Source organism: Lepidothrix coronata, unplaced genomic scaffold (assembly GCF_001604755.1).
Source record: "Lepidothrix coronata isolate B3197 unplaced genomic scaffold, Lepidothrix_coronata-1.0 Scaffold18, whole genome shotgun sequence".
NCBI classification, from domain to species: Eukaryota; Metazoa; Chordata; class Aves; order Passeriformes; family Pipridae; genus Lepidothrix; species Lepidothrix coronata.
The window spans coordinates 2,256,243-2,283,656 of NW_016690198.1; the positions used below are offsets into that span (position 1 = coordinate 2,256,243).

General features: G+C 37.2%; 1 protein-coding gene across 1 annotated transcript in view; it reads right to left on the minus strand.

The window, feature by feature from the left end:
* TMC1 (transmembrane channel like 1) overlaps nucleotides 1–27,414 on the minus strand; it is a 54,991-nt gene that overhangs the window by 6,561 nt on the left and 21,016 nt on the right. Inside the window, exons 6-16 of the mRNA XM_017807225.1 lie at nucleotides 27,264–27,345; nucleotides 25,347–25,453; nucleotides 20,580–20,678; nucleotides 17,834–17,976; nucleotides 15,220–15,364; nucleotides 12,996–13,190; nucleotides 8,659–8,838; nucleotides 8,238–8,390; nucleotides 6,923–7,051; nucleotides 3,944–4,011; nucleotides 1,703–1,942 (exon numbers count right to left, since the gene is read on the minus strand). Of these exons, the coding sequence (XP_017662714.1) occupies nucleotides 1,703–1,942; nucleotides 3,944–4,011; nucleotides 6,923–7,051; nucleotides 8,238–8,390; nucleotides 8,659–8,838; nucleotides 12,996–13,190; nucleotides 15,220–15,364; nucleotides 17,834–17,976; nucleotides 20,580–20,678; nucleotides 25,347–25,453; nucleotides 27,264–27,345 (1,541 nt within the window). The remainder of the gene's footprint in view (nucleotides 1–1,702; nucleotides 1,943–3,943; nucleotides 4,012–6,922; nucleotides 7,052–8,237; nucleotides 8,391–8,658; nucleotides 8,839–12,995; nucleotides 13,191–15,219; nucleotides 15,365–17,833; nucleotides 17,977–20,579; nucleotides 20,679–25,346; nucleotides 25,454–27,263; nucleotides 27,346–27,414) is intronic.

A 27,414-nucleotide genomic window follows, 5' to 3' on the forward strand; every position in this document is an offset into this window, starting at 1 on the left:
AATAAACACCTGAAGAAAAGCACAAAGGTCAGTGTTTACAGAGCCATTGTGCTGTCTACTCTCTTATATGGGTCCGAATCATGGGTCATTTACCACCACTACCTGCGACTCCTAGAACGCTTCCATCAATGCTGCCTCCGTACAATCCTAAACATCCACTGGTCAGATTATGTGACCAATACGTCTGTTGTAGAACAAGCAGCAGTCACAAACATTGAGGCCATGTTGATGAGAACACAGCTGTGATGGGCAGGGCATGTCTCAAGGATGAAGGACCACCACCTCCCTAAGATCGTGCTTTGTGGTGAACTAGCCACCGGCTGCCACAAGACAGGAGCTCTGAAGAGGAGATACAAGGACTCCCTGAAACAACATCTCAGCCTTGACCACATTGACCTTCATCGCTGGTCTGCTCTGGCCTCCAACTGAGAGGTCTGGAGACACACTATCTATAACGTTGCTGCTTCTTTTGAGAACGCACGCAGAATCACTCTCGAGTAGAAAAGACAACACGGAAAGAATCGTGTCTTGTCGATACCATCCAAGGAGTCTTTCTGCTGTGCCTTTTGCAACCGGATTTGTCTATCTTGCATTGGCCTCTTTAGCCACCAGCACGCTTGTAGCAAATGTGGGTAGAACCCTTCCCAAATCTTCGTTCACGAAGCCTAGCCATGAGAATTTGTTCTGTAAATTCAAACGATTTTCTGTTCCATCACAATTTTTGTCATGTCATGCAGTTCTCCCTTTTAGGTACCTGTGGCTGTTGCAGGTGTCTAGAAACAATCTCTCCAATTTTGCCTTTAGCCAAAGTTAATATGGCGAGGATTCTACTCCTTTAGAAAGTGCACTGGGGATCATGCAGATGTCATTTTACTTACAACATTAATGTGTTATCTAAACCTTTCATTGCAAACAGAATGTCGCTTACTGCTCTCCTACTGTTGCTTTGTTAATATTTTGTTTAAAAACAAAGACTAAAGACTTCTAGAATTTTTAATTTCATGTCTTGAGTGTTGTTGTGTAATCATTTTAGTTGTATCTCATGCTACCTGGCAGGTAAAGATGATGAAAATGGTCTCATGTAGTGCGCATAGAAGGCGAAACTGCGGCAAAATCTAAACTAGCTTGAATGCAAAGCATATGTTTGCACAGGCAGGCCAAGCCAAAGTGTTTAGAAGGAACTAAGGTATATGGAGGTCTTGAAGACTTCAGAAACAAATTCAGCTTGACACTGGTAGTACAGACACATGAAATTCTGAATTGGAGAGAGTCATGACAGTCAAAGACTGAACCACAGTACCTTTACCACACCATCATACATTCTGATATGCCCCTCCCACATGACACAGACATTTCCTAAAAGCCATCACTGTTAAGCCAACAGACTGATATTCACAACAGGTCACTGCTCTACTCCTGAAGAATAGTTTGTCTTTAGTGCAGCAATAATGATAATATTTACATTAAAATTAACTAAAAGATTTTCTGTTCTGTACCTCAGATAAAACTTCCTAAGGAATTGCTCAGTTTTCCAGGATTCCAGCTTTAGAATTATGCACAATTAAACTCAATTAAACACTCAGCCTATCAGGTGCTAATGCTTATTATAGAAGCAGTTTTTCTGTGCTGCATCATTCACTGTGATGTGATGAAGCAGTTCACTACATCAATTACAAAAAATGGTATATAAAATGCAAAGAACCTGAAAGGACCACAGTCAAAAGATGGTGGGATGGAGACAATGGTGTACACAGCAGGCAGTGTGGAGAGAAAGAGGATGAAAAGTAGCATGGCCATGTAGAAGTTATTGGATCTGGAAGCCTTGAAGACCCTCTCTTGGGGGACATTGCAGCACATCACTGCCCAGCACTGCAGGTACATTGATGTGTGGAGGCGAAACACATTGATTGCTGGGAGACATGGAGCATAAAAAGATCCCATCCTAGAAAAGAAGCAAATAAAAAAATAACCACTTTCTTATAGGACTTCTGTCTTCCTAGATATACCAGCCATTCACTATGTCAATGTGCTTTGTAGCTGTATGCACTGTGCACTCAGAAATTCATAAAACCATCTTTCTTACTGGTCTTTTTCCTTTTTTTAAGAAGAACTGGAAAGAATTCTCTATATGAACCTTTTGTTTAAAAGTCCTCTTTCTCTGCAAATTAAATGATCACTTGATGAAATGTTATTCACTCTTAATTTGTCTGGTAGCATCTTGCTTGTTTTGTGTAAAAACTAAGTATTACCAACCCCAACAGCTAGGAGTAAACAAAATAATTTAGTTTATACTTTATTATTTTTTTAATATACTAACACTATTTTAGGAAGGATATTTTTACTTAGTTGACATTTATTTTAACTTCTGTTTTCATGGTCATTTAGTGGTTTAGGCCAACAATCTGTTTATAGATTCTGCTATACACTGTTTTTCCCCCATTATACGTGGTTGCATGGTTGTCACACTGACACAGTTGGCACCACCTTACTTTTATCACACCTTGTTTCTTGTGTCATGCTGACTGAAGAGCAGCTACATTCATTTGCTTGGCCCTTCCTTCTATTCTGTTTCAGATGAGAAGAAGCATGCGAAAGAGAATTTACAAAGCTCAAATAAAAGAGAATCTAATTTATCTTACACATGTATTAATGATAAACATGTTTCAGGCAATGTGTGCTTATTATAATTCAGTCAATATTTTTTAACTCATCTGATGTATCTGATTCAGTTTAAATCATCAGACATTATTTTGAAAAACACCACAGCTCTATTGCCTTAGCTCTGCAAATATGAATTAGCATGAAAATGTGGTCCCAGCTCTGCAATAAGCAGTAAAATGAAGGATTCTGTATCTAAATAGCATCACAAAAGCACAAGTCCCAGTTTCTGTGTCAGACAGTATATACTGGAGCATGGCAGCTTAGTGCACACAGAGTCTGTACATGTAATGAAGTATAAAAATGATAGACGTGTATAGAAGTTTTGTTAGGGAATAATCAGGAATCAAGTCCCTCACCCAGTCCCCAACATCTGTCTCATAGAGAATGATTTTCAGCCTATCTTTATGTTTATTACAGCAGTCAAAAGTATTAGTGACGTCAATTGGCAAGTATCAAATGGCAAATAGAGTTTATGCTGGAGCCTCATCATTTTGATGATCAGCAGCCTGAGAAATGTTGCCTACCAGAAACTGGAATGGCAGTCCTAAGGCAGATAACAAGATGCCAGTTGCAAAGCTGAGCTGCTTTTGTGAGATACAGGACACAATGTGAATGCTTCAGATGCCAGCAACGGGGCTGGACTCTGTCCAGCCCTACTTACAGCATGCCATCACTGCAAGGTCAGGGATGGCAAGGCCCTAGTCACCCACAGTGATAAATCCTCAAATCCTCCATGTGAACGAACCCACAGCACCGCTGTCAGGCTCCCAGTGCAACCCTGCAGTGGGGTTTGGTTGCAGGGACTGCAAGATATTTGCAGCCCCTTGTCTGTATTTCTGTGGCATTCTAAGATTCTGTAACAGTAGCATTGTTTGCACATTCACATGCCTGCACAGTTAAGCATAAATACATTTGTTTTAAGGCCTTCTTCCACAGGAAGCATGGGAAAAGAGTGGTAAGGTATGTTGAAAGGCTGAAATTCAAAGCTAAACAGTACAGCAAGCAGTCAGACAACAAAAGTATAAGATTAATCTACACAGCTTTTTACCGGTTGGTCTTACCAATTCATTGCAAACCCCTGATGTATCTGGTCCCAAAATCTTAGCCCAGAACTAGTTTTGAAGTGTTCTCACTGATTGCAGTGTACCAGAGTTTGGTATATATTTCATTATACTTCCATCAAACTAAAGAAATGGGACACGATCAGGATTTCAGTAGAATCCTTCCCAGATACAGCTAAATCCTTCCATCCTGCAGATGCAACACGCTTTGTCACACCTACCAGATCATGCCTTGGTTAAAGATCAGCCCCAGCACATTTCCACTTATATCAAACTCAGAATATGATGGCTGAAAGAAATGATACAGATGTTTTCATTAGGTTTGCAGAAGGGTATTTAAGATGACTTACAGTAGATTAAAACTCTCACTTCCTACAGCAGCAGTACACTGGCATCATTTTACAAGTCCTCTTGCTGCATCTTATCAGTGAATCACAAAATAAATAGTATAACTCAGGGGCAGAAGGCAGTCTTTTATATAGTTTGCAGTATTTTATTGAAAATCTTTTTGATATTTTTTCAGAGGAACGTGCCAAGGGAGAATTAAAAATTATTCTGGTTACTGGGTAAATTTTAAAGCAAAAATTCAGAAATTTTTCGTTGGAGTGGCTAGTGGGGTCATGTAACGTGTCTTCTAATACAGTACCAGACAGGATATTCAATGTGATTATTGTGATTTAGTGTGATTGAATACATGATTGAACTACAGCATTATTTTTCAGCAGTTATACTGTTGAGGAATTTCTTTTAAGCATTGATAGACATTGCCAATCATTGTTTTCCTTGCTTAATATGAATATCTTATCTATAAATCGAGTGTATTTGATTTTAATTTTTATTTTAAGATTCAGCCATGGAGTGTCATTATTGATTTGTCTGTTGAAGAAAGCCCTGTATCATATACTTTTATTTCCAGTGTAGACACATGCCACAAAAACTATTTAGTCTTATATTTCTGAACTCTTCATTTGACCCCTTCATTCTGTTTCTCCAAATCTTTCATCATTTCTACATCTGTTCTTTTGCCCTAATTATTCATTTCTTATTCATGAACGTTTCCATTTGCAAACATTTAATACACTGAATTTAAGCAACAATTGAAATGCATCCATACACATTAGTATGTGTGCATATGCACCAGAAGAAAACTTTCCGGTAAGAAATTGTGGCTGTAAACTTTTTGTTTGCACTTAAATATCTGTTTCAAACATATTATTTATATGGTTTGCATCCTCACAAGATCTTGTTCACTCACCTTTCTCATAAAAGAGTATTGCTACATCACAGCTGGTGACTTACATGAATCACCATACTGGAGGACAAAAAGACCACAAATAATGTGTGATTTCCAAGTATCAATTATGCTGATGACTGATAGAAGGAGTAAAGGGCATGAGATGCAAAAATAACTATTCCCTTATGGCCGAACAACAAAGTTATTCTATTGAAATCATCAATTAAAGCCATAATTTTGACTTATACTATGTTATATTGTTGGAATATTTGAGGTCCCTACAGGTTTTCTATGCAGTTTTGTGTATGTATACATACGTGCATATGTTTACAGTGATCTGCTATACTTACGTTGCATGTATTTATGAATCTGCTTCCATACAAGTAATAATTTAATAGATTACTAATATTCAACTTGAAAGGCTGTAGACTAACAAGATCTGTATAAGATATAATATCAAAAGCAACATGGAGAGAATTAATAGGATCACACAGAATCAAATAATGTATGACTGCTCTTCATAACATAGGGGTTAGCATTAACAAATAAATAATTGGAAATCTAATTTTTAAACACATAAAAGGAAGCAGTTTTTCCACACAACATGTAAGTTAATTTCTGGAATTCTTCACCAAAGGATATCTTGATTGTCAAAAACATTTAGGATATAGAAAAAGTCTAAAAATTAATGGATCCATGGCCACTAGCCACAGAGACATAAGTATAGCTAGTTCCTAAGGAGCCTTTTAAGATCAGATATTTACAGAAATTCAGTGATTTCCAGTTTCAACTTCTACTTCCATCTGTTGTTTCAAGCAGTTTACTGGACCTGCAGATTGTAATGGACCTGACCATCATAGACAGTCCTATATACTGCCAATTAAAAATGTCAATTATAAGTTGGTTCCAGGATCCCCTATGAGCAGATGTCTTATTGGCAATTTTTCTGCCCATGCTGTATTCAAACTCCTCCATTTGATTTTGATATTGTTTGTGCACAGCCTGGCTGTCTGGTGGTCTCTCTCCAGCCTTATACCAGTACTATTTGAGGCACAATGTAAAACCTTTAAATAATGCTGACATTTTGTAGGAGCCAGTGAGTAACAATGTGATTGCTGTATCAGATACCTGAGTTTTTTAGTAGAAAATACCAAAACTTTCTCTTCCTCTGGAAAATTAACATTTCCAGTTTTTAATAAAGCGAGAAATTTCTACATTTAGGAAGGCGAAATTTTGAGGGAAGAAGGACATAATTATGGCAGAACAGCTATGATGACTGGTTATGTAGAGGTACCTATGATAGTCTTAAATTACTTTGCTCTTTTCTGTACTAAAGAGTCCTCAGGAACTTCACAAGCTTTTACAATACCATGACTACTATTTAAGGATGAAAAGCAGCATCAAATCTTACAGTATACATTTAGCAGGCAAATTTAGCCTAATCAGGTCAAAGTGTGAAAGTCTCAACTCCCAAGTGAAAAGTTCTATACTTCCTATTTTACTAGGTTTACTAAGTTACTAACGTTACTAAGTTACCAACCTTACTAACTTTATCTAAGATAAATTAATTCTAATAAAAAATATATATAATAAGATTTCTAGAACAGGATCTTTCCTATATTTCTCCACAAGCACCGTGTGCCAGAAAACCCTATCCCAACTCCCATAGAAATCAATGCAATTGTATTCCGTGGAGGAGAGAACAAGTCTTCAAACTATAAACATGTGAAAAATATGTACTCAGTGTTCTTATACAATCAAATAAATTTTAAAACTCCTTAAGTTACAAAAATCTAAATAATAAGACAAATATTAGAGCATATACAAATGCCAAGAAAAACTAACACAGGGATTTTGAAGATAATGTGTCTAGCCAAAAATTAACTGTAGGATTGAAAGGAAAATGCAGTTTTTTACATAAATGTGAAGTAATATATAACAAAGACATTTAAAATCAGATACTTACAAATCCATACTCCAAGTCCCAGCACCAGCAGTAATTGAAAAACCTAACAAAGACAGCTCTCAAGAAATCGCCAATTAGAATCGTGATGTATGTTGTCATCGTGTCAGACACTGTCAGGCGCACAAATTCCTGTTTAGAGCAATATTCTCTTTTAAGAATATATTTACGTAATTAATAGTTACAATAATAATGAAATACTGGACTAGATCTGTAATTGTGATTATCCTGCTTCAGTATGGAAAAGACTCTGATCCTCCTCTACAATCACTTATTCTGTAATAGGCCAAGGGAAATACTGCCCCTCATTGCTAGAGGTATCCTTTACTCTAATTTGTGCTTATATTTTCAGATGAGACTTCCTGGGAATTATTAGACTGGGAAAGATTTCCAGCCAAGATTGCTGCTATAACAGAAATCTGAGCTAATATCTTAAGCTGCTGCAAATCCTCATTCCTCTACTTTTATTTTGGTATGTTCCACTAAAGCCTATTGTAACAGGCCCAATAGTCCAAAGCTTACCTCAATAGTCCAAAAAGCTATTACTCTCCCTGATCTGAAATTAAGGGGAAAGTTATTTCAGTGATGAGCTCTTGGTGTTAGCTTATTATTCAGCATCAGTGAAATGAATAGAGGGTCTGATTTTTCTCCCTATATGCTCCCTGCTGGTGATTTATTCATTCAGGAGGACAAATTGTCAGAGTGATGGAGAAACAGCGAAAGTGATTCAGAATTGAATTTGTTTTTGTGGACAGAACAATAACAGCAAAGTATGATCAAACAGAGGAAAAGAATATGTTAGAAAATTGTTTGGAAACCACATTTTATATTGATGGGTTTATATGAATAAATACTCAACTGAATCAAAGAAAATAATTGAGCAGATTTACCATTTAATCACTATTGTTGTTTTACATTATTTTACTTATGCTAAAGACAGAGACAACTTCTCAAAAGCATACTGCTGTAAGAGCTGTCTTACACACATGTCCTTGTTTTTCAAAATTGCTAAACGAGTTTTGCAAGACAAAGATGGAATCAGGAAGAGGAAGATAAATCAAGAGGATAGTGAAAAGAAGGATAAAAAAAAAATGTTTTCAATGCTGTCAACTAACAGGAGAAAGAATTTCCTTCTAGACAGGGTTCAAAATAAAATAAAATAATTTTTAAAAAAAATTTTAGTTCAAGAAAAGGTCCCACATCTGCTTCTGCTCACCTTTTCCCACCTTAATGACACACTAGCAGAAATAAAGAGAGTTTAGACATCATATTGTGTAACTGACCTATTTTAAATATGAGCTCAAAGCAGATATATTACCTGTCCCACCATTGTTTCCCAGCATGGCCCTCTGGGGACATCAGCAGGGTCCACCTGTATTGGAGGAGCAGTCGAATTTTCTGGAATAGTACCATTGTACAGACTGGCTTCCCATATTGTCATGTTATATTTGACTATCTTTTCTTCTTCCAACTAAGTAAAAAAATAAATTGGGAGAAAAAACAACAACAACAACAACAACAAACAAACAAACAAACAAACAAAAACAGCATGAGCTTGTTACAAACTCTCAGTGTGTTCTGTTCCAAGATTCCCATGATAGTTCAGGCATGCATGTAATTTAAGTATAGAAAGAAAAGTATATCTTTCACTGACATGCCTGTGATTGACTGGAAGTCCTCATTTCCTCATTCTTGCCCAGTGACATGTTAAAAATAGTGAAGGGTAGTAAATATCTTGCCTTGAGGTTGATTTCATCCATTAGGGCGATAATGAAAGTGTAGAGATTGCCAAGAAAAAGGGCAAAGATTCGTCCCAGCTGCCATCTTAGAGCTATTCGAGGGTGGTAATTCTCCAGGGAACTGATTACATCAAACAAAGTTGGACAGAACATTCCTAAAAGTGACATAACCATGTTCACCTGTGGAGGAAGGGGAGAAAAAAGTTTACAGTGAAATGTTAGAAATTAATTCTTCTATTATTATTTATTTGGATGAAAAAGCCATTACTACTTCACATTAGGGTTTTGATTTAATAAAAAACAAAATCCAGTCTTAAGTATCACAAGTTGTTTTCACGAAGGAAGAAAGATTTGAAAAGTCAGTTGCAATCTACTTTAGATGGATATAAGATTTTTTTTTCATTTTCCATTTCACATAAATTTCAAAAATATTCAAATGTTAATTATTCTGACCATAATCTATAATTTAGCTAAAATTCTACTCTAGAAGGACTTAACAAAACCTATCTCTAGTACTGGTTTATGCTATCATCTCTACCACATCTTCCCCAAAGACAGACAGATACTCTATAAAAAGCTTTCCTACAAAAATACTGCACTAAATTTAATTTATCTGAGATCTCACCTAAAATTAATTCTAGATGTCACAGAATCATAGAATCACAGAGTATCTCAGGTTGGAAGGGACTCATAAGGATCATCAAGTCCAACTCCCTGCTCTCCACAGGACTACCCAAAGAAAGCCAAATAAATAAGTGTCATCCAGACACTCTTTGAACTCTGACAAGCTTAGTGCCCTGACTACTTCACAAGGGAGCCTGTTCCAGTGACTCACCACAGTGTCTGTGAAGAACCTTTACCTAATGTCCAATCTGAATTTCCTCTGATGCAGCTTCATTCCCTTTCCTTGTGCTCTGTTGCTGGTCCCCAGAGAGAGCTCAGTGTCTGCCCCTCTGCTGCTCCCCTTTGATGGGATCACCACTCAGCCTGTTCTTCTCCAAGCTCAACAGGCCAAGTGACCTCAGCTGCTCCTCTTTACTCTGGCCATCAAAGCCTTTCACCATCTTGGTCACTCTGGACATGCTCTAATATTTTGATTCTATTGAAGCACCCAAACCGCACAAGGGACTCAAGGTGGGGACACACCGGTGCAGAGCAGAGTGAGACAATCACCTCCCTCAACCTGCTGGCGATCCTGTGCCTGATGCACCCCTGGACATCATTGTCCCTTTTGGCTGACAGTGCACTGCTGACTCATATTCAACTTTCATCTACCCAAACCCCTGGATCTTTTTCTCTGGAGCTGCTCCCCTGCCTCTCATCCTTCCACTGTTACGTATACCCAGGATTACCCTATCCCATGTGCAGAATCCAACACTTATTCTTGTTAAATTTCATGTGGTTGGTGATTTCATACGGCCCAGCTCTCCATCTCGTATCTCATCTCCTCAATTCGTAAGAAAATTCAAATCAGTCCCTCTTCTTTAGGCCTGATTTTCTTAGAAACCTCTAATAAAATTAACTCATCATCTTAGCAGTATGGAAATGGAACAATTTTACTGGAACAAAACAAAACAAACAAAAAACACAAGACATAACTAGTTTTTATGGAAAACTAAAAATACAACATAACTTATAAATGCTACAGATGAGTGAGACAATCCAGTAATGTGACATTCCTAAGTGATTGCTGAAAGTTATTTCAAGTCTACTTGAACCTTGTTGTTCTAATTCATTTTGCCAGCCATAAATGAAAAGGAATGAAAAAGTTTAAGAGTGCAGTTAACTACCTTCAATGTGAAATAACACTGTATTACAAAACATGTGTCTGTAAGGGACTAAAAACAATAAACAATAAACAGAAGATATTTTCTCGATCTAAGTTGTAAAGGTTGTTAGAAAGCACAAAGATGTTTATTTGAGATTCATCATACCAGAACAACTAAGAAGAATAACTTGATTTAGTCACCAAAAAATTAATTGTTCACAGGACCGTAGTCTTATAATTGCTCTGCAACAAGCTTTTCTGAGCCATGCTTGAATCCATTTTGCTAGAACAAGTATAAACTTTTAAAAATTTCTGATTTTCTGCTGCCAAGAGAGTTAAAACTGTTCTTGCTTCTCAGAAATAATATGGCAGCAGAAAGGCACTAAACCAACAAATAAATTCACTCACTAGCAAATGTGTATGTTCCTACTACTAAAAATTTGCGTACATTTGACTGGTGTTCTTGATGAATAGAAGTAAATAGTTTTCTTTTTGTTTTTATATTCTTGGTTTTTAATGACTTCTAGAGCTAACAAATGAGTTTTGGGGTTTTTTTGCACTTGTAGTCAATTAGTGTATTCTGTGCATGGCTTGTGGCACCCCTGACAAATATGTAGATATTGTATTCATGATTACAGGAATTCACTGATGTTTATTTATTTATTTATTTAGATGGCGTTATTTGTAATTAGGATTATCTTGTTAAAGTAATAAGTCACTGTTACCTCATAACATTCAAAAGAGAAACAACTAACTAAAAACTTGTAGCTTTCATCTGTTGCATCACTTGGATTTATAACTTAAAAAGACAGGATTTACATTTGAATGACTGCTACCTTTTACCTTATTATATTAACAGTTCTCTTGAGTTTCATACATTAGTACTTTGAATAAATTTTCACTTATGAGAATTGTCCTATTTTTTGTGCTTATAGTAGGTGATGAGAGTTTGGTCGTAAAAGTATTCATTAATTTCTCTTTGTACTGAACTGCACAAACTTGATCTTAAGGTCTTCAAAGTATCTAACATAGTTAATACCACATTGTCTTAGTCACCATCAGACCTAAGAAATTATGCTCAATATGGCCCAAAATGGCAACAAGTCAACTACAGATGGTGTGACTAACCACAAATTCCTAAAATTCAGACTAATTGTAACTGGATGTGTATCCTGTTTATCAATAGGAATGTTGGGTCTTGTTGTGGTGCTGAAGAGTCTTAAATCAAAATTGTCACTGACTCCGGTGTCTCATATTCTCCCAAGGGAACAAGTCCCAGAGGCATAAGAGGAGATGTTCTGGGTCACACCAAAAGCTGGTGGAGGCAAACAGGTACCCAGGGATGAGCAATAACAGGACAAACATATATGAATAAGTCATAGACTACAACTACATTAAGTTTGGGAACTTGTTCATTCAGGTCTGTTCATTATGCATCAAGTAACACACAGAGTATTTCTCTTTTACGCCTTATATAAATCTTCCTTCACACAAAAGTAAATTTTGGTACCCATAGCACTGGCATCCATCATCTACCATTCCTTCCCTTTTGCTTTTTCTGAACCTGGCTTCTACTTAATTTATTTTATGTCCCTTAGTTCTCATACTGGAATACATAGTAAACATATTTTAGGAGAAAAGGTGTGTTCTTTGGGCAGTACTAAATATAGTACCTGTTAATTTTATTGACAGTTTTCTTGTTGTTACATGTGAGAGGCAGGACAGAAGGCACTGCTTTTTTTTCTCTCAAACATTCACTTCCTATATTTTTATTATTTTCTATATTTTTACCACATATCTGAATTATGTCTGTTTTTTCTCATTTGCTTTCTGTCTCCATTTTTCCATGCCTTGACTGCTCATGCTCCCCATCTCCAGGGCACTTTTAATTTTGGGGAACAGATGCTATTAAGATAAGAAGCGAAATGAGGCACAGCAATTTGAAAGTTGAAAAGTGAGAAATTATTACAAATGAAAATGCAAAGCTTTAATGAGACAGAATGCAACATATTGATTTTTCAAAATATAAAAACTTTGATGGGGTTCTAAATTTCAAAAGTATAAACTTTTCTCATATATTTTCAAAGATATAGTAGCATTAGGCACAGATTAGACAAAAAGAAATGGTATAGGACCCTTGGACAGGGCAGATGGAATGGGAAGGCTTGAGTTTCAGCCTCCTGCTACGCTGCAGAGTTGTATCCATGAGGCCCCAGATAACTTTGTGCCCACACCAGTCACTCTGCTTGGGACAGTCTCAGAGGAAAGCATCAGGAAACTGGGTTCCTTGAGTAGAGCTTGTGAATTCATAGAGGGTCTGGAAAACAATCTTAAGAGCACAGAGGAGGAAACATAATGGCCTCAAATGGAAACTAAATACAAAGCATTGTATTGACATTTGAAAGAAGCAACCAAGAAATTTTATGAAGCAGGAGTCAAAAGCAATTCTTTTGTTAGATATTTACCACCCATACTCAGAATATTTAAATATCAGGAAAAAAATGCAACATGCAAAGCAGAGGAACACAGCTTCAAACCACATCTATCATAGAAATATGCTAGCACGAACTTCATTTCTTTCCCACCACCCGTAGTTCTCCAGACCTTCCAAGGCAAATTTCTGGGATCTTCTGACAACAAAAAAGATGAGGTAGCCACTTCCAGCAAGTGTGCATAGGGCTAAGAAGTTAGCAAGAACCCTCAGAAATCGAGTCAAGTGAATATTTTCTTCTTTTCGGCTCTCCTGCTCCTCCACGATTGCTTCCTGCACTTGTTAGAAAGAAAAAAATATTACGAATACTTTAATGATCAAGGCCCCATATTACTTCCTAAATTGTTAGAAGTCAGTTAAATAAATTATAAAGATGCAAATGCGCATCTGCATTTCATGTTTTGAGATGAGCTTATACTATCTCATAAAGTCTTGTTTAGGCCTTGGTAAATTCTGGGGATTTGGCTCCCAAGGTTTGCTTTGCCTTTGTTGAGTGTGTCCCCACTGAGTCTTGTTACGCTCTTACTCATGTGCCAACAAGAAACTAGTACGTTTTGTCAGCTTGCAAGGTGATATGAGGCTGAGTGACACAGCAGGATAGATGTGTGATTATCTGTCAGCAAAGGAACTGTCACACTTTAAAAATGTGCATTTGTGAGAAAAGAGGAAAAAGTTTCATTCTGAAAGTCAGCAATTTGAAGGGAATAAAAATACCATCCAGTAGTAGGAATCCCAGAAGAGGTAGACAGTGCAGACCTTCAGACTTCAGAATAGAATATTTGCTCCACATTTACCCTTGACCATGACTGATAAATATTAAGACTGGTGTAACTCTAGTCTCCAGCTTTTTGCTGCAGAAGGAGCTTTTACTGTGGAGTGTCCTCATGAAAGGGAGTTTGGTTACAGAGATAAGTTGCCCAGAGGGGAAGCTGAACTCCTGCATTGTAATAATTGCCCTGCATGGCTCTGCTCTTTTTACAGTTTGCATTTGTCACATAAATGAAAGGACATTGCAGCAGCTTTTGAACAGAACTCCAATGACCTCACCCAAGTCAAGACTTCACCCTTTATCTCTGAGGTTCTTTACTCATTTGCAAGGATCACTGTAAATCTTCATGAGTTTATTTCTCAAAATTAAGCCTTTGTCTCAATTGATTTGTTATCTTCCCCAAATATCTTTCAGTATCTGACTTAATAGGCAGACAGGGAAAGCTGACAGAGTTTCAGTGCTTTAAGTCTGTATTTCTTCAGTATTTGTTTTCCTAGGATCTTTTCTTGATGACTTACTCTGACTTTGAGTGCATTTATCTGTTATGCCTGCAGTTGAGAAGATAGGCAGGAGGCATTGGTAAATTGGCAATATCCCTGCTGTGGACAGGAAAGGTGGTGTGTGCAACTGAGCAGTGCAACTGGCGCTTAGTCCTCCAGCTCCCCTCATGCATGTTGTCAGTGACACTGCAAGCTTAGCATCTTCTTCATTGTCTGGCAACACTTTGTCAGTGTATTCCCTGCATATTATTACATGGAAAAATAAATTTTCCTTTACATGATACACAGATGTGTCCCAGAGACCCCAGTGTGGAAACTCATTCTTTCACATTCAACATATAGAATATATCCCCTTCACTGTTTTCACTGTGGTGCATCTCGCTCCTTGCCCCAGATTCCTCACACAGTGACTCTTGAAATCAACATACTTGTACAGTGAAAAGAGGCCTAAGAACATCTGACATTGTTTTGCAAATTGGGCTATATATCGTAATTAATTTGAAAATAAAAACATTACATTGTGCAAGGAAAGTAATCTTCTTTTCTTACTGAAAAGCAGGTATACACTCAAAATTCTAAGGCCAATTCTTATGACATGATAAATAGCCCTTTATAGATGATTCTATTATTTTATTTTATGATCTCTCTTCTCTGTAACAAGAGAAGGTGGTAATGTGAGGTTAGCAATATATGACCAATATCCAAAAAAACTTTTTTCAGACGAGCACCATAGAAATTGGAAGCCATCAGAGATGAGAAAAAGGAAAATACTATTTTTACAGTAGAATAATTTTTCTAAAGCTTGTACTGTCAGCACGGAGGACACAAAACATGATAAACCTTTTTATTCCAAAATTAAAATGAAAAAATAAGATGACAAGGCACAAAGACACATATTCAGAAGAGTATGATGCCAGTTTGAGTTTAAGTTTCTAGGCCCCAGGCACAACTTACACTTGGCCTTAGTTCTATCTGATTCACATTAATGTGAAAGACAAATACTGTTACCTCTCCTTAGTGAGCTCTGTTTTACCTTAAAGCTTGTTGTGATGGAGGCAAACTTATTATCTGCTGTCTCAGGATTGCCAATCAGGTAGTCCCAGCTTGTAAACATTTTCCAGCTGAAATTAAAACTTGTATCATCTCCACCACCGTCGTCATTTGCATTTCTTGCCATTCTACAAAAGGTAGAAAGGCACAGGAAGACCTTGTTAGAACTAGTTCTACTTTGCGAGCATGATTTTTAAATTGTTCCTTAGTTTTAACATTTTTCTGAAAAAAAACCCAAACAAACCAAACCCTGTATCATTTTTGCTGTCAGTTGTTATACTAAATTTTTTCTCAAAGCAAAAAGAAACAAGAGAAAAGGATGGTGGTTTTCATATTTAGACAATTTATGAGCTCACAACACCCAATTTGATGAGGAAGAATGAATGTACCTCCTTAACACCTTGACAAAACTCTGCTCGATAAGAAACGCGGTGGAAAAACAATATCAAACAATCTCTTAAATAGAAAGCTGCAGAGCATCCTCAACTGCAATAGATTTTATTAGACACTTCGCAAAGAGAAAAAAGAGAGAAATTATAATAAATAAAATATTCTAAAAAAGTATTCTAAAACCAAAACAAACAAATAAATACAAAAATCCCAGAAATAAATAAATATATCAAAGTGTATAATAAATATTCTAAAATAACAAGCCAGAACAAAATCTGGTTATAGAATACAAAATATCACTAATAGAGCTTTCTATCTCCTATACACATACACAAGAGATTTATAATAGTATGCAGAAACATCATATTATTTCTTCAGAGGAATACTTTTTCAGATTTGGCTTAATCTGAACTACAAAATTTTCTGTTTCAAACAGTTGTCATTCATGTAATAACCATGGTCTTGCTTCTGCATAGTTCGTCACCTAATTCAAATCATTAAGCACAAGGATGAAGTGTATTGGTAGGGGAAAAGCCTTCAATAATGTATTTATTTATCAGTGACAAAAAGGCAACATCTATTTTAAAGCTCACTAGTGCAGCAGAGTTATGTTATTAATATTAATGCATTCTGCATACCACATTCTTAAGAGACCATATCCTCTCAAATCTAGGAGAATAGTAAGCAAATAATACAGCAAATCCTTTGAGCTGCCATAAATCAATACTAGGGTTGTTTATATACAGAAGGATCAGAGATCATGGAAGATTCTTGGTAGAATCTGCCCTGTTTCTAGTTTATAGACTAAGATAATTCCTTCTCAAGAGTTTCTAATGAAATAATGAATAATCTTGTGGTTAGAATATAATTTCTTTGGGACCAGAAATGTTTCAATTTTATGTTGTGCACTTTAAGAGCTGAAGAGAGCAACCCTTTATGTAAATATTTCCCTTAAAGAGAATAACAGTGTTTATAATCTTCACTATCTCTTTCACATAGATATTTCCTTTCCCAGTTCTCAGTCAGCAGCAGAAAAATAGTAGCACCTCCTGTTACACTGCTCTTAGTTTCACTGCCCACTGTACTTCTTTCTGGAGAAACAGAAAAGAGCAGAAAAGTCTGCAAGCACTCTCATATGATTATCTAAATGTTGGTCAGCATTAGTGTCATATGGCCAGATGGAAAGTTAGCATATACAATGTATTTTCGACTCAAGGATATTCCCTTGTTTGGGCTATAGGGTTTTTCTGCTAGAAGGCATTTATTTATTTTTGTCTGAGTGACAGTCATTGAAATAAAATTATCTGAGACTAAAACTTTTCTAATCATTATAAAAAAAATTTAAAATATATTTTTGAACTAAATTAATTGCTTTTTTATTGTGGTAGTTTGTTTCCTCTCCAAAAATACATATATGTGACTGAAGACTTTTTGGTTTTTTCTTTTTTTTTTTTCTGAAATGCTTCTTGCCCCACGTAGGAACCAGTTTGAAAGACAGAATGTGAATTAATCCAGTGCTCACGCAAATGAAAAATACTGCCTTCAGCATGAAACAGTGGAAATAGATTAACTGCATTTTTCTCTATATTTACAAATGTCTTTGAATCTTGACCTGCAAAGCTCTGATTTTTTTCACCATAGGCATTTTGTGAAGCCACCGCTGGGGCTAACTGTATTACTGTGTTAGGTAGTCATTTTGCTTGAATCAAGGGTAGTAAAGATTATAAAAAATGGCAGCATTTATTGCTGACTGTGAGCTACACATGGAATTATTTGCCATATGCTTCTTTCCTGCTCTGTAAAATAGTTTAGTTCACATAAGGTATCATTAAATGTAGAACAATTGAATTTCGTGAATGTTAGCTGACAAGTGTCATGAAAAGATGCCAAGTATTATGGAAAGATAGGCTAACAGCTCTCTTCCATACTCTATGCATTCATTTTTTATTCTGAAGATCAGGACAGAAGTGGGTTTTTTATTCCAGTAAAGATCTATTCCCACTTTCACAACACTGTAACACAAGCTTGTGCTGCAGAACAAAAAATAATATAGGTTGAAGGAATCTTACACAACTTCGGCCTTGCACTTGATCTTGCATTGCCTTGTCCTTACAATTACCATATTTTTAAAAAGACAGTCTTGGGGGTCCATAGTGAAATTATTTGCTTCTTTGAATTACTTTATTCTAGAGCCAAGGAACACTTACGTTCGTATGACAATCATAAAGCTGTAGCCAATAGTCCCAACCCCAACAAGGAAATACGAAAGAGGCATCCTGAACTTCAGCCATCCAATTGTCCTCTGGTTATTGTAATAACCGTAAAAGAGAACAGAATACTGTGCAAAGCCCTGAAAAGTCAGCAAAAATTATAACGTTACATTTCTTAATTATGCTCATAGTCACCGACTGTAACAATAGCAAAGTACTGAAACATTCACTTCAATGAAATCAAATCAGTTGTAAGCAAAACTATAATAAATCTCACAGGATGGAAAAGGTGTCCTTTTTTTAAAAAAGGCATAAAATATTTCATAGCAACTTCAAAATCTTTTATCTTTAAAACTCTTCGTGAACACTGTCTACAATTTAATGAGTCAAAACTTCTTAATCCACAAACTTCTTGTAAAGACAAAAGTATATTATTTTACAAAATTTATTTTTCAGATTATGTGCAGATTAAATGCCAGATTTTTAACTTAATATTCATATTTCTAAAATTTACTTACATAGCCTATTTGATATGGAATTCTATGTGTTCATTGTCTGATGGGTGATCATTCAATATATATTAACCAATAGGTAGCTGCATTTTATGGGTGATTATGCAGTAGGTAGGGTTTTTACACATTTAGAGTAAACTCCAAGGCTATAAAAGTTGCAAGATGAGTGCATTGGCTTTCTCAGCAATTAAAAGTGTATCTTCTTTTCTAAGTATCTTAATTGGAACTGCCTGCTCTTCTACAGCTCAGATCACTGATTTTTCAGAATAATTTACTAGTATCTTATTAACTGTAAGAAATTGCTGGTATCGACATGGATAAAATATCTAAAACTTCCTGATAATTCTCAGAGCAAGAACTCACCTCCTAGAAGAAGACCAAAGCCAGAGTCTTTACAAGCTCAGCTTAGCTCATGCACAGCAATGGCAAAGCTCCAGACGGATGTGAGGATTTCAAGTCAAATACGTAGTATTTGAACATGTAGTTGAAGGATGGACGATGCATTATTTTGATGGTAATACAACAAGCTGGGGGGGTTGTGAGTTAAAAAAGCCATATATTTCCCGTCTGTTTTTCAGTTGCCCATTTTCCTTAAAATTAATAACATCTTTCTCTTATATATTATATATTATGAACTTTTTAAGTTGCTATATTTTGCAAAGTTAAAGATAATTCCTTCACTGTGTGTCATTCAGCATATTGATTCCTGGCCTTTGTCAACTGCATTTCACTGTAAAATTTGAAACAACTTTAGCTCTGTAAAGGTAGGCATGCATGGAAGATATCTTTCACTCCCTTGTGAGCCAAGCATGAAAGAGTGTTGATCAAATATTTTATTGTAATAAGCTTTGAGAGTCTGATTTTTTTTATGTTTGGACTATTACCTGAAAAATATATGCTAAAACTGAATTCCAATTAATATCTATTAAAAGCCAAAAGTGTTTCTCTTTACCATGTCAACAACACAAATACAATTTCAAGAAAAAAAAAAAAAGGCAAAAGATAGGCTGTGCTCATCTTTTATTTACTGTCTTATGGACTGGTGGGGTTGGGGGTTTTTGCATTTTTGTTGGGTTTTTTACAGGGATGAAATAATGATTGGTGGTGTGTGTTCATATATTTGTAACATACTTGGTAACATACAAGTACTGGTAGCAGATGAAAGGTATTATCTCCTGTGCTGTTTAAACAAAGATCTCATTGTCTTAAGGGAATATTTGTCAATCTGACATGCCTCAAGAAAATTCTTTTTTTCCACTCCATATTTCAGGGGATCCATGTCTTTCATTGCCTAATTCTGTGTTTATTGCACATGCATTTGCTCCTTGTGTAAACTGTTACTTTGTTGTTTATTACACTTTCTTTTTCAGAGCTCTCATGTTCCATTTCTGACAATTATTATAAACTTCTCCTGTCTTTCCACAATGTCTGCATTCATGTTTTCTCAAATACATTTCTTTTAAAAACATTGTTCCAATTTTCTGTAAAAAGCACTTCTAGTCTCTATTCTCTTTAAATAATCTTCAATTTACTGTAACTCCTTTTTACTCAGATATCTCTCTGACATTTTGATTTCTCATTTTATAATTTAATTGTTGTTATTTAACTTCCCAGCTCCATGTCTAGATATAATCTTACTGTCACTCAAAAATACAGCTTCTGATGTGTTAGATGTAATATCAGTTCACGAAGCAGTCATTGTAAAATGTTATATACGCAGCTATTTAGAAAGATATTTCTATCCTTTTTTTGATCCTAGAAGAGTCTATCACTGCCACTGTATGTCATAGAAAGGTTAGAATGTATGGAGCTCACAGTTGGCAATGGCACAGTTGAGAGCCTCTGGGTAAGAATCAAGGGGCAAACAAATAATGCAGATGTCATTGTGGGAGTCTGCCATAGGCCTCCCAACCAGGATGATGATGCCAACAAATAACTCCTTGAGGAACTAAGGGACACTTCCAAGTCAACCGCCCTTGTCCTTATGGGGGACTTCAACTTGCCAGAAATGAACCAGGAGCATCACACAGCTGGTTCAACCCTGGCCAGAAGATTCCTAAAGAACCTGAATGACATCTATACAGAGAGCTTGTGAAAAAAATATGTAAATTAATTCTATTGCAAATTATCTCTAGAAATAATTCATATTAAATCACTGAATATTAAACAATGAAGTATTTATGAATAAAAGAGTCATATGAATATGAAGTACTGCAACATCATGCACTTACACTAAAATCCCAGAGAGTAGCAAAGTTCATAGCAGTTGCTTCTTCAGCTCTTGGGACGGTTTTTCTAGGTAAAGAGCCATATGGCTTACCCATCAAAGCCTGAAACCAAAAAATGAGAGTGATTTATATATTAAAGCAAAATATTAAGGAAGGAAAGGAAGGGAGAGTGTTTTGTCATTTCTTAGGAAGACTTGTTTTATGCTCCTAAACTCCTTAGCGAGAATGACGTACTTGTACAACTCCTTTCATGGATCCTCACATTAGTGATTCAAACTGTGCCTAACATATACATTCAATGGTGTTTTCTAAATATAAAGTTCCACTAGGCTCAATGGATTGTCAAATTATGTCTCTTACATTTAAAGGCAACACAGAAGTCCAAATTTCTCTGATCAATGGTGTTTTTCTTACAGAGAAGAACAGAAGATTAATTTTTCTTGCATTATGGATTTTATTGGGTGGTTTTTTTAATTGAAATGTGTGGGAAGATGGCAGGGAATCAGTTTTTGGATTCTGACAATCCCATTGCTACTGGGAAGATGCTTGCTCAGGCACAGTATATGTCCTCTTCCAGGGTTAACCTGAAAACCGTTGGGCATTTTGTCTGTTTTGGCTTCTAAGGAAAATGGATCACGCTATTGAAATGCTGTACTAGGAATTTGTTGGAAATTCCTACCTGATTGTTTCCCATTTGCTTACTAGAAAAGAAGAAAGCTAAGAGGATATGGAATATTCAAATCAGGGAGATGGCACATCATTTCAATTCCGTAAAAGTCCTGCTTTCAGGAGGACAATATGATGGCTCAAAGGAACCCAAACAATATTACATTTCATAGAAGTAATATCTGTTTGAATTACATCTGCTCTAAGTACCATTACTAATTGTAATACTGCAAACAATACAAAGCATGACAGGTTTCTCTCATGAATTTACAGCCCAATTGGGCCTTATTACCATGTGAGTATTACATTTGAAAATATCTCTGAGCCCCATAAAGAATCTTCCTACTGCAATGCACATATTAGTCAAGATACTCCACTTGGCTTCTTCTTAGTCTCAGTTCCTTTACTCAGTTCTCCATAAAATCACCAAAACAAACAAAAAAACAAACAAACAAGAAACCCCAAAACAATCAAACAAAATCATACCTATGTCATCCCAGACATAGGAAAACACACTTTCAGTGGACAACCCTATATACATTTTACCTTTTTCTGTCATGTCTATTTCAAGGCATCTCTCTGTAGAGACAATTGTCCACAAAGAAAGTACATCTTTACAGGCTTAGTACACCTTAATAGTTTCAAATGGATCACAAAGAGATTAAAACTTATTTAGGGGTCCAATCCTATGACATCTCACAGAATCACATGATACACTGAGTTGGAAAGGACACACAAGGACCATTGAGTCCAACCCTTAACCCTGCACAGGATAATCCCCAAGAGTCACACCACATGTCCTAGAGTATCATTCAAACACTTCTTGAACTCTGTCAGGCTTGGTATTGTGACCACTTCCCTGAGGAGCCTCTTCCAGCGCCCAACCACCCTCTGGCAGAAAAACATTTTTCTAATATCCAACCTAAACCTCCCCTGACACAACTTCAGGCCATTCCCTCAGGTCCTGTCACTGGTTAACACAGAGAAGAGATCAGCGCCTGCCCTTTTCTTCCCCTCACAAGGAAGTTGTAGACTGCAATGAGGTCTCCCTTCAGTCTCTTCTTCTCCAGGCTGAATACATCAAGTAGTCTCAGCCACTCCTCATAAGGCCCCTCACCATCTTTGCAGATCTCCTTTTGACACTCTCTAATAGCTTAATATCTTTCTTATATTGTGGTGCCCAAAACTGCCACAACATTCAAGGTGAGGCCCCACCAGTGCAGAGCAGAGCAAGACAATCCCCTCCCTCACCCCGCTGGGGATGCTTGGCCTGATTCTTCCCAGAACACAGTTGCCTCTCCTGGCTGCCAGGGCACTGCTGACTCATATTCAACTTGCTGTCGACCAGGACCCCCAGGTCCTTTTTCATGACACTGCTTTCCAGCATCTCATTCTTCATTCTATACCAACAGCCAGGGATGCCCCATCCCAGGTGCAGAATCCATCGCTTCCTCTTGTTGAACTTCATATGACTAGAGATTGCCCATCTCTCTAATTTGTCAAGGTCTCTCTGCAGGACCTCCCAGCCTTTGAGAGAGTCAACAGCTCCTCCCGGTTTTGCACTGGCAGCAATGTGCTTAGTATTCTTTCCAATCCTGTGTCTCAGTCATTTATGAAGATGTTGAAGAGCACAGGACCTAAGATGGAGCCCTACAGAACCCCACTAGTGACAGATCATTGATGTTACTTCAGTCACTATTACTCTCTGTGCTTGACCCATGAGCCAATTGCTCACCTACAACATGATGTGTTTATCCAGCTGTCTGCTGGACATTTTGTCTAGAAGGATGCTGTGAGAGACAGTATCAAAAGCTTTACTAAAATCCAAAAGGATTTCATCAACTGGCTTCACTTGAGCAACTAGATGGGTTACCTTTCATAAGACTAAATCAGGTTTGACAAGCAGGACTTTCCTCTCATGAAGCCATGCTGGCTGTGACCAGGGACTGCATTGTCTTTCGTATGTTTTTCAATACCTCCCAGAATAATCTTCTCCGTAACTTTACCAGACACTGAAGTGAGATTGACAGGCCTGTAGTTTCCAAGATCCTCCTTCTTGGTCTACTTGAAAATAGGAACAATGTTCACCAGCTTCCAGTCAGCTGGGATCTCTCCAGATTCTCAAGACTGCTCAAAAATTATCAAAAGAGATTTTGTGATGATGTCAGCCAGTTCTTTGAGGATTCTGGGATGAATCCCATCAGGCCCCATAGATTGGTAGGGATCCAGCTGAAGCAGCAGATCCCGCACAATTTCTGGGTCAACTGGAAGTTGATCAATCTCGCAGTCACACTCCTTCAGCTCAAGGCGCTGAGACCCCCTTGATCCATTACTGATGTTGCAGACAGAGGCAAAGAAAGTGTTAAACACCTCTGTCCCTTTTTGTGAGGTGACCATCCTCATCCTGTAATGGGCCAATAATATTTCTATACTGCCTATTGCCATTGATAGATTTGAAAAAACTCTTTTTATTGTCCTCCACATTTCTGGCCAGCTGCAACTCCAGTCAAGCTTTGGCCACATGAATTTTCTCCCTACAATGGCAAGCAGCATCTCTGAATTCATCCAGTCTCACTTGGCCTTGCTTCCACAGGGCATATACCTTCCTTTTTTTCTGTCTTTCCAAGGAAGATCCCTGCCCAGCCAAGCTGGCCTTCTGACTTGCCTTCTTCACTTCCAACATTTGGGAATTGCCTGCTCCTGTGCCCTCAGGAGGTGGTCTGAAGTGACCAGCACCGATGGACCTCAGCAGCTGCAAAAACATTTCTCCCAGGGGACCCTCCTTACTAATTCTCTGAGCAGCCTGAATTCTGCTCTCCTCATGTCCAGAGTTGAGGTTTTGCTGGCACTTTTCCTCCTGTCAACAGAAGTTTTAAACTCAATCAGTTCATGGTAGCTGTGGCCATGATGGCCATCAGTCTCCTCTTCTCTCACGACATCCTCTCTGTTGATAGGCAGCAGACCAAGGACAGCATCTTTCTGAGTTGGCTCCCTTAGGACCTGTTCCATAAAATTGTCATTCAGGTTCTTTAGGAATCTTCTGGCCAGGGTTGAACCAGCTGTGTGATGCTCCTGGTTCATTTCTGGCAAGTTGAAGCCCCTCATAAGGACAGGGGCGGTTGACTTGGAAGTGTCCCTTAGTTCCTTCAAGGAGTGATTTGTTGGTATCATCATCCTGGTTGGGAGGCCTATGGCAGACTCCCACAATGACATCTGCATTATTTGTTTGCCCCTTGATTCTTACCCAGAGGCTCTCAACTGTGCCATTGCCAACTGTGGGCTCTATACATTCTATCCCCTCTGTTACATGCAGTGACACCTCTCCACCCCTCTTGTTCTAGCTATCCCTCCTGAAGAACATGTAACTATCCAACAGGGTACTCCAGTCACAGGTTTCAAGTTTTGCGTTCCTCTTGTTTGTTCCTCGTGGTTTTTATATTGGTGTAGGAACATTCCATGTATGTTACATTTTAGCCCACACCTCGTGAAGCAAATTGAGGAATCCCATTACTGCTTGTTTTTTTTTGGTTTGGCATGCCATCTCATTGTTCATTGCTGGTAAGCCTAGTTTTGTCTCTTTCACCCTTCCAAGGTAGTTGAAAGCTCTGTCAACAAGGCCCATGAGCTCCTGTGGCTTGAACCCTTATTACTCCCTGAGATAGGTGCCTTAGACCAGGTGTTGAGTAGATCAACCCATGGTCAAAAAACACCCAAATTTTTCCGATTACACCAACCTTGGACCGCTCATTGACCTGATGGATCTATCTATTCCTATCAGTATTATTTCTTGCTGCCAGGAGGATTGAGGAAATCACTATCTGTGCTCCTGATCCCTCTACAAATCCTCCCATGGCCTTTAAGCTTCTTTTGATGTCCTCAGAATTCTTTGTTATTCCATTGCTGCCAGCTTGAACAACCAGTAATGGATAGTATTCAGGTGGCCTTATTAGACTGGAGAGTTTTTCAGTAATGTCTCTTACCTAAGCCCCTGGGAGACAGCAGACTTCCCTATGAGTTGGGTCCCATCTGCATATCGAGCCTTCCTTTCCTGTTAGAAGGCAGTTTCCTATGGCAATTTTCAATGAAAATTTAAAAGATTCCCACCTCAGGCACCATTACAAGTCCAAAGGTCAGTCCAAAGAGAATCATGTTTATTCCATACATCCAGCGCAAGAATATGAAATAAGATGCTACTGATGAGCCAAAGTGACCTGTGAAAACATCAGATGTGACAAAAAGTAGCTGTTTGAAGTTATTTTACCTAGGGATGAAGATGATCAAAGTTTATTTAAAATAAAGAAAATCAGTGGAGGCTTTTAATCGTCTTTATTACCATAATTCTACTAGCTTTTTTTGCATATTGCATACTAGTATTCACTGACCCAGATGAGAAAACAGAAATAAAAAATATAAAGGTATTAGTTATATGGACTACCTAGGATCATATAAAAGCTATGACACTTGCTACTATTAGGTAACCTCTGTAAGTACATTTTGATTCCTTTTATTCTTTTTTCTGTTTGATGTGGATTTTAAGCATTCTTGACATGCTAAGCCAGCACCTGCCCAATGTTAATAGGAAGCAGCACAGAATTAGCCAATGGGGATTGTCAGCGCTGTTATTGGAGTGCTCACCAGATTTTTTCATAAGGGAAGAACAATATTATCTGCAAATGTTTGTACCCTTTCTTTCTTTTACTTTGCTGTTTATGTGTTCTACCAGTATGCAGTGTGAAGGCAGTCCTATTACCAGGTGAAGGCTTCCTTAAATTACTGGCATTCTGGCAGATGATCCTTTCTGCAAGTAAAAGCAATTGCAGCTTTCCCTAGCAATATATTGAACAGAAGAAAAACTTAAAGAAAAGGAGTAAACTTTGCAATCTTACCCCTTGAGATTATGAAACTATCCCGTTGGGATTTTGGTACCCTTCAGCAAAAACTTTACTTGTTTCAAATGAAAAGATAAATAGATACAGAAACAGGTCTGGAAAAATTATCCTGTTCCATTTTTGCATTCTTATTTTAAAAGGAAAGAAATATGCCTGTTGGAAGTTATTACTAGCAGAAGAGCTTGTGCAAGAATCTTGCAGAACCATTACTCTTACAAATCCTCAAAATAGCTATTATGTATCCATAATAGATTATGTGTTCTAAACTCCTCCTCAAGAGAATAGATAATCTGTTAAACAGTCTGTAGACTGTACGTTTAAGGACATTATATAAGTTCTCCTCAAAGGTTTTTTTTTCAATCCAAAGCCCCACAAAATTCACCATTTATCATTTTCCAGTTTTTTCTACTGTTCTGGTTATTGCCTTTTGATGCAACCCACAAATCCTTCCAAATGCAACTTTTCTAAAACAAGTTTCATTGCACTTTCATCTGCATTTCATCAGTGGCAAAACCTCAGTCAGGTATCTATGCAGTTAAGTCAAATGTGCTCCAAACAAAGGGCTGCAATTTAAATTCATCACTGGAACTACAAGGCAAAACTGACTTGTGACAAACATCTACTATCAAACATACCTATAGTACCAACTACGTTGCCTTGTTTATATTTATGTTCAGGATATGTGGACATCCAAGATTGCTATCATTTTCTCTGTGCTATAATATGTGTCTGAGAATGAGAGAAATACATATTACAAGAAGATCAAGATAATGAAAAATGGCAGAAATAATTGCAGTATAGTCTGTGTAGTATAATCTGTATATTATAAATACAGACAAAATAAAGTGAAGGTAGGAAATAGCTAAATCCCAATTCCAGCTTTCCAAGACTAACTTCAACACTGGCTCTTGAACTGGTACCTGTGTATGGACGATTTTTTCTATGAAGTGACTAATACCCTCTCAGGGAAATTTTCAACTAACTATAATATCAAGCTCAACCAATATTAATGAAAAAATAAATACTAATTGATTTTAAACTATGCATTGAATACTGACACATATTCTGAAGTAATTTATCATTTTGGCAGACATCAGAAGTATGACAATTGATACTATTTTTATTTACTCACTTTCAATCTCCTTAATTTTCATTTCCCAGGGTATGCAGGCTGTCTTAAAATTCTCAAAGTCTCTTTGAAATTTCATCCATTTCTGAAAAGAGTCACGGAAAAAGAAAAAAAAAACACACCATCATCTCAGTGTCCAGATGCTCAGTTCTCC